This window comes from Bombus vosnesenskii, unplaced genomic scaffold (assembly GCF_011952255.1).
Source record: "Bombus vosnesenskii isolate JDL3184/JDL3185 unplaced genomic scaffold, Bvos_JDL3184-5_v1.1 scf7180000013264, whole genome shotgun sequence".
In the NCBI taxonomy this organism is placed as follows: Eukaryota; Metazoa; Arthropoda; class Insecta; order Hymenoptera; family Apidae; genus Bombus; species Bombus vosnesenskii.
In genome coordinates, this window is record NW_022882924.1 from 5940219 (window position 1) to 5954157 (window position 13939).

General features: G+C 44.4%; 1 protein-coding gene across 2 annotated transcripts in view; it reads right to left on the minus strand.

Annotated features, from left to right (window-relative positions):
• The window catches only part of LOC117235667, a 213608-nt gene that overhangs the window by 106919 nt on the left and 92750 nt on the right, over nt 1-13939 (minus strand). For both annotated transcript variants that reach the window (XM_033497925.1, XM_033497933.1), the window contains 2 exons: nt 4333-4503; nt 186-330 (listed from right to left, as the gene is read on the minus strand). In XM_033497925.1, the coding sequence (XP_033353816.1) occupies nt 186-330; nt 4333-4503 (316 nt within the window). The remainder of the gene's footprint in view (nt 1-185; nt 331-4332; nt 4504-13939) is intronic.

The window sequence follows — 13939 nt, forward strand, 5'->3', positions numbered from 1 at the left end:
CATTTTTGAGAAGAGGCGGACGTAAATATTGACTTCCGGACTTACGGCCGTCTGGAAAATGGGGCGAACCCGTGGCGAACGCGTGGCATACGGTTTCCGCTGGTTCGTTCGTGTGGGTTCGCCTGCATTCGCTCGATCGCCAAAAGTAGAATAAACTATGGTAATGATGCAACGTTTTCACTCACCGACTCTCCATCCTGCACTTGCCCTCCCGCGCTTTGCAGTTGCTTTTGAAGTCCTCGAAAATCTGGCTGCACGATTTGCCGCGTAAACAGACGCTCAGCGCATGATTGCAGGTTGGCAGAGCGTCGATGGCGTACGGATCCTTATCTGGAACGAGCATCAAGAAGTTAATGCAATATTTTCAGTTCGTGTTTCCGTTGAACGACGGCTTGCTAAGTGACAACGTCGATGGGCCAGAAGTGTGGCAGGAGAATTACGACGCTCGCCAATTTCATGGGGATAAATGAAAATATTGTCTGCGAGTATCTGACGTTCAGTTTGTTAAAGTTTTACATAGCATCGTTGCTGACGGAAATGAAACACCGAAGCATGTTCCTTTCTTAAAAAAAGAAAACTATTTTTCGAAAGAGATAGTCACCGCCCGCGACGCGACGAGTAGAGGTAAAATTTAAACAGAACGGATGGACGAAAAATTCTACTAAAAATCTGATACACCTCTTTGCTCGCTCGAAAGAAACGAATAAACACGAACGGGTTACGCGTGCATTGAGCTCGCGTTTGTTAAACGAGCGCGGTAATTGGTGGTGGAGTAATTAAAAAATTCCTCGAATGAAATTACCGTTCGTTATTAGCAAGCAGAAAATTCATGGTACCGTTCGCAGCCCTAGAAATCGCGGCGAAATAAATTGAGGCTCTCGGACGTACAAATATAACGAAAAGACGTATCTGCGCGAAACCCAATGAGAAATAAAAGAATAAGTCGCCGGTGCGGGCGCCTGGGTCTGGATAAAAAGAAGAATCAGAAAATAATAAAGGTATTCTCTTATCAAAGGGGGAAAGAAGAGTCCGGATGGGTGTGTTAAGAGGCGAGGAGAGATTTTTCGCGGATAAAGGGAAGAGGATCCGGAAATTTCCTGTGAATAATTTCAAAGACCGCCATCCCTCTCCTCTTATTCCGCTCACGAATTCCGCGATAACAAAAACGATCACAATTAAACGCCGGATTAATTCGTTTAAGGCCGGAGAGATCCGTAAGCGGATAGTTGAAGAAAAATGGATAAAAATCGGAGAAAGAAGAAGTCAAGTCGCAGCATTTACAATCTGCTTTGTAAATTAAGAACGGAGGTGAAAATGATTAGCAAACGCGCGTGAGATATACGTAAAAAAGAAGAGTCGACGAAATAAGAATAATGGAAGATGGAGGGATAGATGGGCGAGAGGGAGGACCAGATAAAGAGAAGAATTCGTCTCGCGGAATCGACAGGAAAGAGGAGAGGCATTCTATTGGCGTCGCTAAGAGTGAAAACGAAAAAGGAGAAAGATAACGAAAGGGGAAAGAGCGAGAAAAGCTGAGAAAGCTGGGGAATAGAAGGTAGTAAGGGGCGGGGGTGGAAGGATCGCGGCTGGAACAGCGAGTGTGAGTGAAAAGAAGCGTATTGGGAATTATCCGTGAATCGTTCGAAAATGCTCAAAAGGCTCGACGGCCCGGACGAGCGAGCCCTCGGGAAAATGAACAATGGAGACCGTAGGAAAAGCCGCAATGGCGCGGAGGTTATATAAGAGGCCGCAGTCAAAGATATCGCGATCCTTTTGTTTCTTGCACGAGAGCCGCGTCCGATCCTCTCTTTTCATCGAAGGGAAATGTCCGGCTGAGTGGCATCTCGATCAAATTTTCTTGTGTCGTACGATGTCCGTTACAACTTCCGCTACGTTGTCTCCGCCAACTTACCAGATAACTTTCCTACGATTAACCTAACCTCATCTGATACGTCACGGGCAAACCTAAAGATAAATGTTTCCGATAGATTCGTTTCCATGGTAAAATTATCCAACGGACTAAACATCCATCAAGCATTCGATCGGTGTTAAATCGCGTTTCAGATAGTTGATACGCGTCGAATGTACTTTATCGGAAAATGACAATGACATATTAGGGGCGGCTGCGTTTTGTACCGATAAAATATTCATTAAATTTGTCCGCAAACGCGAAACGAAAGAGGATCAGGAATCGAGGGTCGGTATTCATGGGACGTGAAAATGTTAATTTCAAAAGGAAAACGGAAATGTCTCGAAAAGGAAGCAATTAAGAGAAAAATAAATTAAGGTCAGGAGCCAAGATTTCACCGCCCGTGAACTCCGCCTTGAAATATAATTTTGCTATTAAAACAGGGAGAAGAAAAAGCGGAACTTTGCAGTAGAAATACTTTGAGCAAAGATTGACGGTGTAGGGAATTTATGGATGATCGACAAGGTTACCAAAGCATTCGTCAAACTGATATACCGAACTCCCGCACGAACGCTTTAGCGTCGACATGCTCAACGTAACTGAAAATATAATTGCTCGCCAAATACGAATAAGATAGCGAAGGATGGATGTTTCAAGAGATCAAGAACGAAGGAGAAAACGCGAGCCATTGCGATCCTCGAGGCCGAAGGAGCAGGAATAATTTGGAAGTAATGAGTCGAGCAATTAGAAGAGTTTGGCCAGAATCTTAATTACATTTATCCCAGTGTATAAGCCGGTATGGTCCGGTGAAAGCCGGTCATACGGGAAAGGCAACGCGGATAATGAAAGCCCCGTGCCGCAGCCGCTACGAAAACCAGGAAGCTTCGGCACTTAATGAGATTAAATTCGCCCTCCTGCTTCGAAAAAAGGAAACGAAGAAAAGGGAGAACTGGCTTCCGGGTGGCGAAAAAAAAAGAAGCAGAAGGAGAAAGGAGGCCTGGCAAAGGTACGCAGCAGCTCTTCCCTTTTCCCTCCGTTAAACGCGCAAAGATCCGCGCGTTCTCCTCCTCTCGAAGTCAACGTCAGTTCCAGAATCCAGTGAAAAGCAACGCGTTGTAGCTTATGCAGCCGAGGCCTTTGAAGCTTTCGACGAGGCATAAAAAGATCGCAAAAAGAACGAAGAAATCGGTTCTAAGCTTTCGCCTCGATGCGCCGAGCGTAACGTGTTGCATCTACGATCATCCGGCTCTGCCTCGCCACCTTCGTTTTTCATCCACGAGCTATACTGCGCCAGCGTTTCGACCGAATTAAATCGCCCATCCTATTATCGAGTCGAGGCTACGAAATAATTAAGAGGGTTAACCGACGCCGGCATTCGCGAGCGTATCCCGAAATTAGACACCTCGTTGGGAATTTTGAAAAAGAGAAAAGCGGATCGATGACCGTAACTCTATCTTGTATCAATCGAACAGAGAGCAGAGAGATGCGATTTTTCACTGTGGACGTTTTAAAAAATCGAATGACCGCGGATGATGAATTAGAAATGGAGGAGCGAATACACGATGCGAGTACCGGGCACGAAAAGCGACCTTACATGACCCAGTTGTGAACGAGCGGAGTGACATGCGAAAAAATAGATAAGAATAATTGTATTTCCAATTTTCCTCGGCCGAAAGTTCTAACCAGGCGAAACCGAGTTAAAATAGAAAATATGTAGTTACTGACGACGGACGTGCCGGTCGATCCAACGAGAAAGCGTATTGCTGAAGGGGATCCTAGTAAAAAATATCCGACTACAAGCTCCGTGCTAGTCGAAAGGCATTCGGATAATCTTGCTCGTGCGAAGGGCAATCACGGGGAATGCGAACGGTAAATATCGTCGACGATTTCTCAGGTAAAGACGAACGGGACGGATTCCGCTTTCGAGGACGCTCGAGCTTCGACCAACGTTCTCGTTCTTCCGGTTGGCGGCTTGCTTCGAGTGCGTACAACGCCAGATAGAAGTTAAGGTTAAACAAGAAACGAACGATGGGACAGATTATTGGAAACGTCGCGCGTGTACGACTCGTTAAAAGTTTCCGAGCATCGTCGATGGGCGACAGACCGAGACCGCCGAGAGGAATTTCCCCGACGCTCGCTCGGAATCTCTCGTTGCAATCACGACCTCGCGATTAAACGCTTGTTAGAAGATTAACGCGTGTCCAGCTCGATCCCTTTTTCACGGCGACTAGATCGATCTTAATTGATTTCCTCTGTTCCCGCCTATAGAATCCTATTTTCTGATAATAGAAAAACTCGACGACTTTATATTCGTGGAAAGATTGGCGATCGTATCTGGCCCGTTGAAGTACGCGGAAAGCTGTTGCAATTCCTTCGGATAGTATCTATCGAAAAATGTAAATTTTTCTCCGATGAAAACTTACCTTTCTTTGAGACGTAGATGCAAGGGTGGTCGAAGAGGAAATTCTGAAAACTGTTGCAATCCGGATCTACATGCGGTTCCCTGCAGAGGCACGTTGGGCGGAAGAAAGGGAAAGCTTGCAGAGTGTGCAGGGCCGCTTGACACTTTGTCACTGTCACTGTCGAACAAGCCACTGAAACAGTTAAATTATTATTAAGCAAGCATGCTCATTGCCGATGACAAATACGTCTCCTTAACGAGGCGCGAGTACGAATAAATTTTGCGTACCTCTCTCGTATCAAATGCTTCTCGTAAACACGTGACAGTTACGGTAGGGAAATGAAACGCGCAATTCGAACGTGCGAATGACGTCGGACGAAACACAAGCCCGTAATTGCGCGTGCGATTAAACGAAAACAGAAGAAAATCGAATCGACAAAGTCGCACGTGTACGTGTCTCGTGTACGGTGGATTCGGCAGGATTATATTTCACAGGACAATAATTAGTGGAAGACGCGACAAACGTCGGTAACGCGTTGCTGCGAAGACTGGGAAATCCCATCGAGGAATTGGGCGTAACGGGAGCCGAACAAGGCTCGACAGAGAGATTATCGTGCAAGAATGGAACGGTCGCGTTACACCGTAGGGAGCAATGGGAAGTCCTATAGTCGGAAAACCGAGGATAACACTCGAGGTGCCTCGATCGTTTCAGCAACAACAGTTCAACCTTCTGTGTAAACGTAACCCCTTTTCCTTGTTGCCACGACGCGACGGTAAGATCCATCGACTGTCGTCGTCGATGCGATACGCGAGGAATGTACACGCTTAGAAAAATTTCACCCGAGGGAAGAACACAGAGATATTACATTACGAAATTGCTGAACGCGAAAAAGAACTTATAGAAGGCGATATATGCGAGACAAGGCATTTCACGTCATGATATATTCGTTTCGCGACAGTTAAAAATTAATTTGCCGCCTGAGAAAGGTGATTTCGCCTGGAGTCGCGTCGTAAACTTTGCCTGGCCATTACTTAGCCGGCCGAGAATCCAATCGATCCGGGAAACCAGGCTTTTAGGACACCGGGTATAACTTTCCTAGAAGACCGTGGAAAGATGGCAAACGAAGAGTCAGTGCTCTATCTTAAATTAAACATTAACTTCTGGCTGCCAGAGAATTTTACTTTCCGCTTTGTAGCCGGAACTCCGACTCGTACGAATCTTTTTCTTCTTTCCTCCCCGGTGGCATTCCCTTTATTTCTCTGCCATGCCAGCACCAGCACTCTTATTTCCTCGTCGACGGAACGTTTAAATTAGGTCGCGACGACGTCGACGCCGCCGATGGTTAACGTCGTTTTCATCGGTTCGCGACGAATCTATGCCACAAGTTGCACGTTGCCGTCTTCGCCGAGTCTTCTCAAAAAATTCACCCAACGAAAATCGTATCATCGGCGTCCTTCGAGTCAACGTCTAAAAGGCTGGTCGCGATAAAGAAATGGGTCACCTCCTCCCAGGTTAGCAACTCTCTTCTCTTTCCATTTCTGCATCGTATTGCAGACGCGATTTGTTATCGAGATAAATCGAGATTATCGGATCGCAGAGCCGTGCTAATATTCCGTTAGCGGGTGGAAAAGCGCAATTGAAACTTCCACTTCGGTCATTATTTTTCGATCTGACATTCGACGATGACGACGACATCTGGATTCATTACTTATACCCCATCGCCGCTGCTGCACGGTTATTACGAAACTTACGATGTCTTGGAATAGTAATTAAGGCGCACTCTCGTTCCTATTCTTTCTCCGAACGACGCTGTACTAATTAATCTGCGTACGGGGGAATCTCGCGCGAGCAGGAAAAAGACGAGGAAGAGAGCGAGTTGAAACTGCTTTAACGAGGAAATATTTTAACCGTTAAAATCGTTGCGCGAGTAGTCTAGGAAGGTTGCTCGGCCGATATCTCGCTCTTTCGTTCTCGTAAGAAACAACGTTCTCGGTGAATAAATAGCAAATAAATATCAAAATAAATACGTACGAACGCGGCATAAGATTATTGAAACCATAGTGACGTCTCGTAGGAACTTTTCAGGAATTGCAGATGCTTAGGCGGCCAATTTGCGAAATTGAAACGCTGCTTTGTCCTTAAACGGCCTGACCGACTCTGACCCGGTACCTTGCTCGCTCTTTGATATTTAAATCTGACAATTTAGTACCACTTTAGAATAATCGTATCAACCGATCTCCTATCCCGTAATACGTGGAAAGTTGCAGATCGTAACGAAGCGAAACAGAAACCGATCGGCGGGAAATAGTTTCAGCGAGAATAACACGATCGCGGTGGATCGCCAATGAAAATAAAATTCGGCAACATTCGAAACCGATACGATTCGAAAACTGCAAGGCAATATCAAAACAGATTTAATAAAACAGGAAACAAATCAACCGTGGCGAAAATAAAAAGTATACGGTCCGCTATCGACTAGAAACGACACGGTTAGAAGATTGATTGTTCTCTGAAAACAAAAGGGAACCAATAAAAAAAAAAAAAAAAAGGAGGAAAAACAACGGAAACAACGTTGTAAAACTTGCTTCGTATTATCCTACGGGGGTTGAATCGATGGTAGCGTAGAAGTCGTGAACACGCTCAAATCGTCACAATGCACGATATTGCACAAAACCGAGGATCTGGCAGCTGCAGTTGCAGCTGCACCGACGCTGATACCGTCCTGTCTCTCCCGTTTAATGCTCCCATACCGCGCCTATGCACCATGCTCTACGAGAACTCGCGTGGTCACTGTTAGATAGCGGTTTCAGGGAGCTACGCGCTGCAGAGAAAGCAGGAGAGAGAACGCCACGAGATCATACGTACATACGTTTGTACGATTGTGCACCACCCATCTGCGTTCTGCGAGGTGGACCACCAACCACTATCCGAAACATGTGCCCTTGTCTCCATGGATAGCACAGGTGATACCTTCATCTCTATTCAAAGCTAACCGCCGTGCTCGATTTTACCTTTTAACCGAATTAAATAGGAATTTTCACTACGATAGGCAGAAACGGTGTCTGTTTCGTTTGATAATATCGAAAGATGGTCGATAATCTTAGCCTGGGTAATCATAAAATTGATACAGAGCTAGCTCGATAGTTGAAAATTCCGTCTAAACGATTCAATTTGCCGATCCTTTTTCCCCGCTCGAGCAAGAGACAGTGCTTACTTTGCTTCTTAAGTCTCATTTTTCGATCAAACGTTTTCTTCGCAAGAAACGGATGGTTAGCCTGGCTAAATGAATCTTCTTTTGTCTTACGAAGGAACGTCGCAAGAAACTCGTAGCTTCTTTACTATTTTTATAACCGCGGTGGAAATCGTCAGAGTGAGGAAAACGTTTCTCGATGGGCTTTCATTAAAACGGCCGAATTATTTCCTAAGTAACGACTTTAATTCGGATGAAAATGTCCTGCTTTTTACCGGAGATAACGACCTTATTATATCGAGATCCTGGTTAGCAACTTTTTACCAGGACTCTCGTCTCTATGTTGCGAAATGTTCTTCGCAATACACACTCGGAGATTTGAACGCGATAGTTCTGCTTTGTATTATTCAACCTGAACTTCCATATTCGTTACGTGCGCCAAAAAAAGAGAATTATTATCTCTTTTTTTTTTCTTTTCTTTTAGTCTTCCCGTCTGTTTTTCATTTCGTACTCGTACGCCAGGTCGGCTATTAGTTTCTCTTATCCATTATATCATAAACGCCAGAATAGCTAATTAGTTTCTTTCCTTTTTGAATTGTTTAATTGAGGACGACCGCGCGCGCGTGTCTATTTTATTTCTTCTTCTTTCAATTTCGTTCGAAAGTTGACGAAAAATAAAAGATCGAAATTCAATTAAGGTAACGTACGGTATTTTTATGGAATCGAGCAGAACGAAACATAACAAATTAGAGTGACGACGTTGTCAGGAAAATAGAAACGCGGGGAAATGCGTTTGTGAAAAAACGTACCGCGCGCTTCGAGAAATCGATGTGGATGAATTTATCGATACTTGCACAATTGCGTTCTCTATCGACGGGTCGAATCGCTTTGTCTCCATTTCAGTCTCGATATTTCGACTATCTAATTTACCATAGCATCTACAAGTGAAAATGCAGCCGTTTTGTTCTAGTACAAACGCGTATCCCACAGGACACATGGAAATCGTAGGACTGTATCGCGATCTATTGGGATTTGTTACATCAAAGTAACCACCGGATCGAACGATTAAAGCGATGTAAAAATATGAAAGTTCAAAGGATGTAGCCGATGTTCGGACGTCGAAGGTAAAAAGGGCGCACACCGCAAATGTAATTGCAACGTTTATTAAATCTTCCGCGATCAAATGGCCACGCGTTTCCCCGATTTTTATTAAACAGCCTCGGAAAAAGCTTTAGATTCGAACGGTTACAAAGCGAGCGACATCGGCTTTTGATCGCGTCGGATCCCTATTGTCTCGATTCTCATTCTCTTCTATAATTATCATAAAATCTGTGTGACCCGTGCGCTTCTATATTCGTTTCTCGAACGGTAAAAATACTGCTTGCCTCGTAATATTTCAGCTATTGAAAAGAGAAAAAAAAAAAAAAAACGGGGCGTGGAAAAAACTTTCGCAAAACATTAAATTAACGGCATAAATCCTGGAATTTCTATTTTTATCTCTGTATTATTCTGAGTTTTTCATCGTCGTGCTTGTCCGTTCGTCATTGATGCGCGGCGTGGGGCTCCCTTTCGTTCTCTCTTGTTCCACGTCGCGCTTTAATTATCAGAATACGTTCCGGAAATACCGTGCCGTGATGAAGAGACCGGTGCGTTGATAAAAAGCACAACCGATCGTGGCCAGGGCCGGCGCGAGCCTCTGTTATAATTCATCGGCGGCGAAAAATGAAAAGCGAAAAAATATGTGCAGCCAATGGATAGCTCGCGATCTCGAACAAATCGGAGGCAGGATACGCGACACCAGCCTCTTTCTCTTTTCCTTTCTATCCTCGCGTTTTCCTTTTTTCTATCCGCTTTTCTCCGGCGTATGTTCACCTAGGAACACACGCAGACACGTGCACAACGTGTGAATCCCGTACACAGCCATACAATTTCCCCTCCTCCGTCGCTATCTTTCTCCTACCTAGGCCATTGTGCTCAAGAACTGTGCACGGCGCTTTGCCGTAACAACGTACATTGTATTTTCGAACAATGGGAGGATCCTTCTACCGTCCCCATCACCGTTTCCACCCTCTTTGCCACCTTATCGGTGCTTTTTTCCACGGCAAGACCACGCTTTCCGCGCTTATTAATGGCGGCAAGCGGCAAGCGACCGTTGAGCTTCGATTTCGAACAGTCGCGTTTTATTCCGGCATCGTTCCTTTTAAAATTATCTCCTTGCTCTTTCTTCCAGAAGTTTTCTCGGGGATTGCTATTCGCGAATCAACGAGAACCGATTCGTTTCGACGTCGGTAGCCCAGATTCTCTTCCATGCTTTTCCTAAAAGACCCGACTTTATTTCCTCCTCAATTACGTTTCCGCGAGACTCCGGCAGCATAATACTCTGCCGATTCTTTGTTCCATTAATTAAATAACCCAAGGATCCTGTTATTTGCTCTCACAATAACCTCTGTCTACGACACGAACGAACGTTCGCTTGAAAAATCGAAATTCCGAGAGATTCTCGCGATCGCAACGGAATATCCCGCAGCCGTGGCGCCTTTCACGGAACGATTAAAAAGTTACGGAGCATGAAAATATAAAAGAGACGAAAGAAACGTCCGTGATGTTTCACGGCGATGAAACTTGCTGAACTTTCCTCCTCGGATTTCATCCGGATTCTCGGCATCGTCAATCCTGCGCGTTTAAAAGTAACGTTTCCCGTTCTCCGGTAAAGCTCGGCCGACGAAATAATTAACCGTTTCATTTGAAGGAAAGTGCGCGCGGATTCGAAAGAAGCTCTTAAAGTGGAGGCAGTAACCGACCGGGTCTCGGAAAACACAGCGACCGACTAATCAGCTTGTCCTCATTGTACAGTCCGTGATTTGCAACCAATGAACCAATGGGGAAGTTTGCGCTCGCCTCGCGTTCCTTACACCGTAGAATCCCCGAGAAGAAAGTTCCGCTAGAAATAACGTAGAATAAAAAAGCAACGATTCGGAAGCCTCGTGCCAAAACGACTCAAAATTTCTTCTTTTCTCTGGCCGATAACGGTCGTCGATAAATTCGACGAATAGCAGGGTAACGACTAGAATGTCGCGTGTACTTGGCTGGCAAGTTATTTCGTCGTAGAAATTAGATTGTACGCAACGTCCTCGTGAAACGATATTGCCGTATTCGTTCGCAAAGTGATTTTCGTTCGTGCGCATAATAACCAACGACGAGGCAGAATTTTCCCCCGACGAACGGGGTAGAACGACGATCGAGGGTTTAACGGAAGGGTGGTTTGTCTACCGGTTGCCATAACAAGGGACGAAGGGCCGCGTGCTCGTATATTCCGGATCATTTTACCGTATAAACGTTTAAGCAGCAAATTGATTGCCCCTACGGCTCATGCTAAACCCAATAAATGTAATCGTGCTCACCGATTATATCGTTGCAAAATCGTGTGCGATCGTGCACGTAATCAAACGCGTAAATTTCTACGCGACACCGTACAATTAAACAATGCTGGCTTACCATACTCGAGGATAAGCAGTTTTAAGTTGCCTCGTTATCGGCCAATCGAGAAATCTATCTGGATTTTCCATGAGTTTTTGCATTTCGATAAGTGGCCATCGAGCCAACGATCGGTTTTTCTGCCTTGCGAATTTTACGCAACGATTTTCACGAGGTCGCACGATCGATATTTTTTACCGCGCAACATATGATTTTCGTACGCATCGATTCGCGTCGTCAGCAACTTGGTCACTTGTTCGAAGTTTGGAAAAAGTAGCGAGCCAAAGGGGAAGCGAACAAACCCGGCCAAGGAAGAATTAAGGTTGTTCTCGATTTTCTAAAGCAGTTTCTTATCGATACACTGTTAACGAGATAATCCGGTCAGCAACGAAATTACGTTTACAGGAGACTTTTACGTTAAAGCGCCTGGCTAACGATACCCACTACGTCGTGCGGCAATCTTTTTCCTTAAGTTTCTATGAAAACTAAACGATCGTCGGAACGTTGTGAAAAAAACGTCCTTAAGATAGAAGCCCCGATAGCGACTAAATGAAAATGGCTTCTTCCCGAGCCGAGCTTCTCCTTGAGAGTACACCTACTGAAAAACTCTCGCCTCCAAAGGAGGAACGCCTTCGATTCATGAAGCTGCCCAGGCTTGGAATATATTTTCGGGAACCTTTCGCCATTTTATTTCGAAATAAAAACGAATCGATCGCAGTTACAGCGACCAACGCGAATACACAAAATTCAGGGTATTATATTGCAAGTTTCGAACGTTGATCCGAGATGCGAAAGTCACACAAAACATCCTACGATTTTACTTTGTCATCAGTTTCGTCCGGCATCGTTGGAATTCGCGCTGAAACGCGAGCGTTTCTAAACTGAAAATCTGTCCGGAATTCCTCTCCTATTAATTGCCTTTCTCCTTGACTCGAGGAAAAATTACACCCTAAGCTCTGGTTGCTGAAACGCGAGGTTGAAAGTAACGAAGCTGGCGTTGGCTAACGCGTGTAACGGAGGCCGCCTATTATAATCAAAAAGATTCTGAACGCATTCTGAACGTTACATCTCGTTTCGATTGAAATGGGCCGCGAATGATCGGTCCGTGATGATCCCAGTTCGCCTAAAGGAGAACGCGAACAACGTAAGATAGAAGCTATCCATCGCGAAGAAACGCAAGCCTGATAGGATCGTCGAGTATTATTTTGTTTCCGCTGAATTAATTTGGCTCGCAGTTACGGCAAGTAAATTCGTTTATACCTTCAGGCGTAATCGATGATTTGGCTCGAGTTCAAACAATCAATCATTCGCTCGGCCAACTGTTGACCAAATGAAAGCGTTATTTCAAATGACACGGGGATTCCCGGTGCGGGCTCGGTTTAACCTTTAACCAGACTGTCGAATATGGGACAGGAAACATAAACTTCGGCTTGTGCAGTTACACGCGCCGCGATTTGTACGCGGTATTTACTGCGAGCATAAATAACACGACGATTTCGCGTTACGTTAATTATGACAATCATTTAAGCTTGCCAATTGTTTCGAACAATCGCGTGTAAACGATATTGCTGAAATCTGATTAAAAATTAGCCAGACGTAGGATTCGACTAGTTCGATAATGTCAAGAATTTAGGTAATGGCCTAGAAGAAAATGTTAATGAATTTATCCCCGTCGATTCTATAAATTGGTATCGGCTCGTTAAAAAGCGAAGCTATTGCCCGGCAAGCTCTCGTTCTAAGTTTCCCACAGTACGTATACATTCAGTGGAATCGATCGTAATGGTCGGCGCGTGTACCTTTCGCGGCGTTAGTGATAAGCCCCGAAAGCATCGGGATTAGTATGTGGCGATAAATCAGAATTAATTTGAACGTCCACGCTATCCCTTTTAACGTTTTACTTAGTCGACGAAGCGGAGAATCGAAAAGAGAAGGAGGCGGTAGATAGAAGGAGAAATCGGAAATGCAAAGGAGATGAGGCAGCAAAGCAAGGCGAACAGAGAAACGGAGAGAGCAAGCGAAAGGGACACGATGGGAAAAGTGCAGGAAGATTCATAAATCCAAATAAACGTTTGGAACCTCTTCTGCCTTGCAGATTTCAAACAATCGCGATTCCAAAGCGAATTCGAATATCCCTTTCTCTTCGGTTAATATTCCTTTTCGCGTTATTCATTGTTCTGACGTATGATTCAGCGGTGGCACAGGACAAGGGTCCTCTAACGACGACTTGACATTTGAATTTTAAAGTTAAATCTAGTCTGTGCATTATTACGCGGCCGACAGGTAATTTCTGCGCCGCTTGGCTAAAATTGTGCGCACGCTACTTACTTAAACCGGAGTAATTTGTAAAATAATTATTCGATTATTTACATTCAGATATACATATATATATATATATATATATAGTGAAAATTAATTTTATAGGGTCGGTATAACAAAACGGAGAAAAACGTTATCCGGGTAAAAATAGTTTAGAACTGGAAAACTAGCTGGAGATATGAAGGAATTAGTACTAAGCATAGAAAATGCTCGATGCTTCTGGGATAAAGGGAAACGCTTGAATAAAAATCTGCACGTGCTGGAACTCATAAATCTCGGCGCGTACGTGACGCTTCAACCGAGATTGGAAAGCTTAATCTTGGCTGGGAAAATTGGCCCTTAACAATGCAGCCACTCCTATCCTCGATTCGACTAACAATAAGCTAAACCGATTTGTCAGCCTTTAATTTATAATGTATCGAAACAACTTTGGTTCGAGGGATTGCTATTATAAAAGTTGTACGCGTTATTTGTAAGTCAATTAGAAATTTTCCAAGTATACCGCAATTTGCATAGTAATGACTTTTCGCGCAACACAAATAGCTTGAAACAAGCAATTAGCTTAGCAATTATAATCCCAAGGAATCGCTCTAATCTATTTTACTTGATTACTTATTCCCTTCGAATCAGAACGATCAATGAATAATT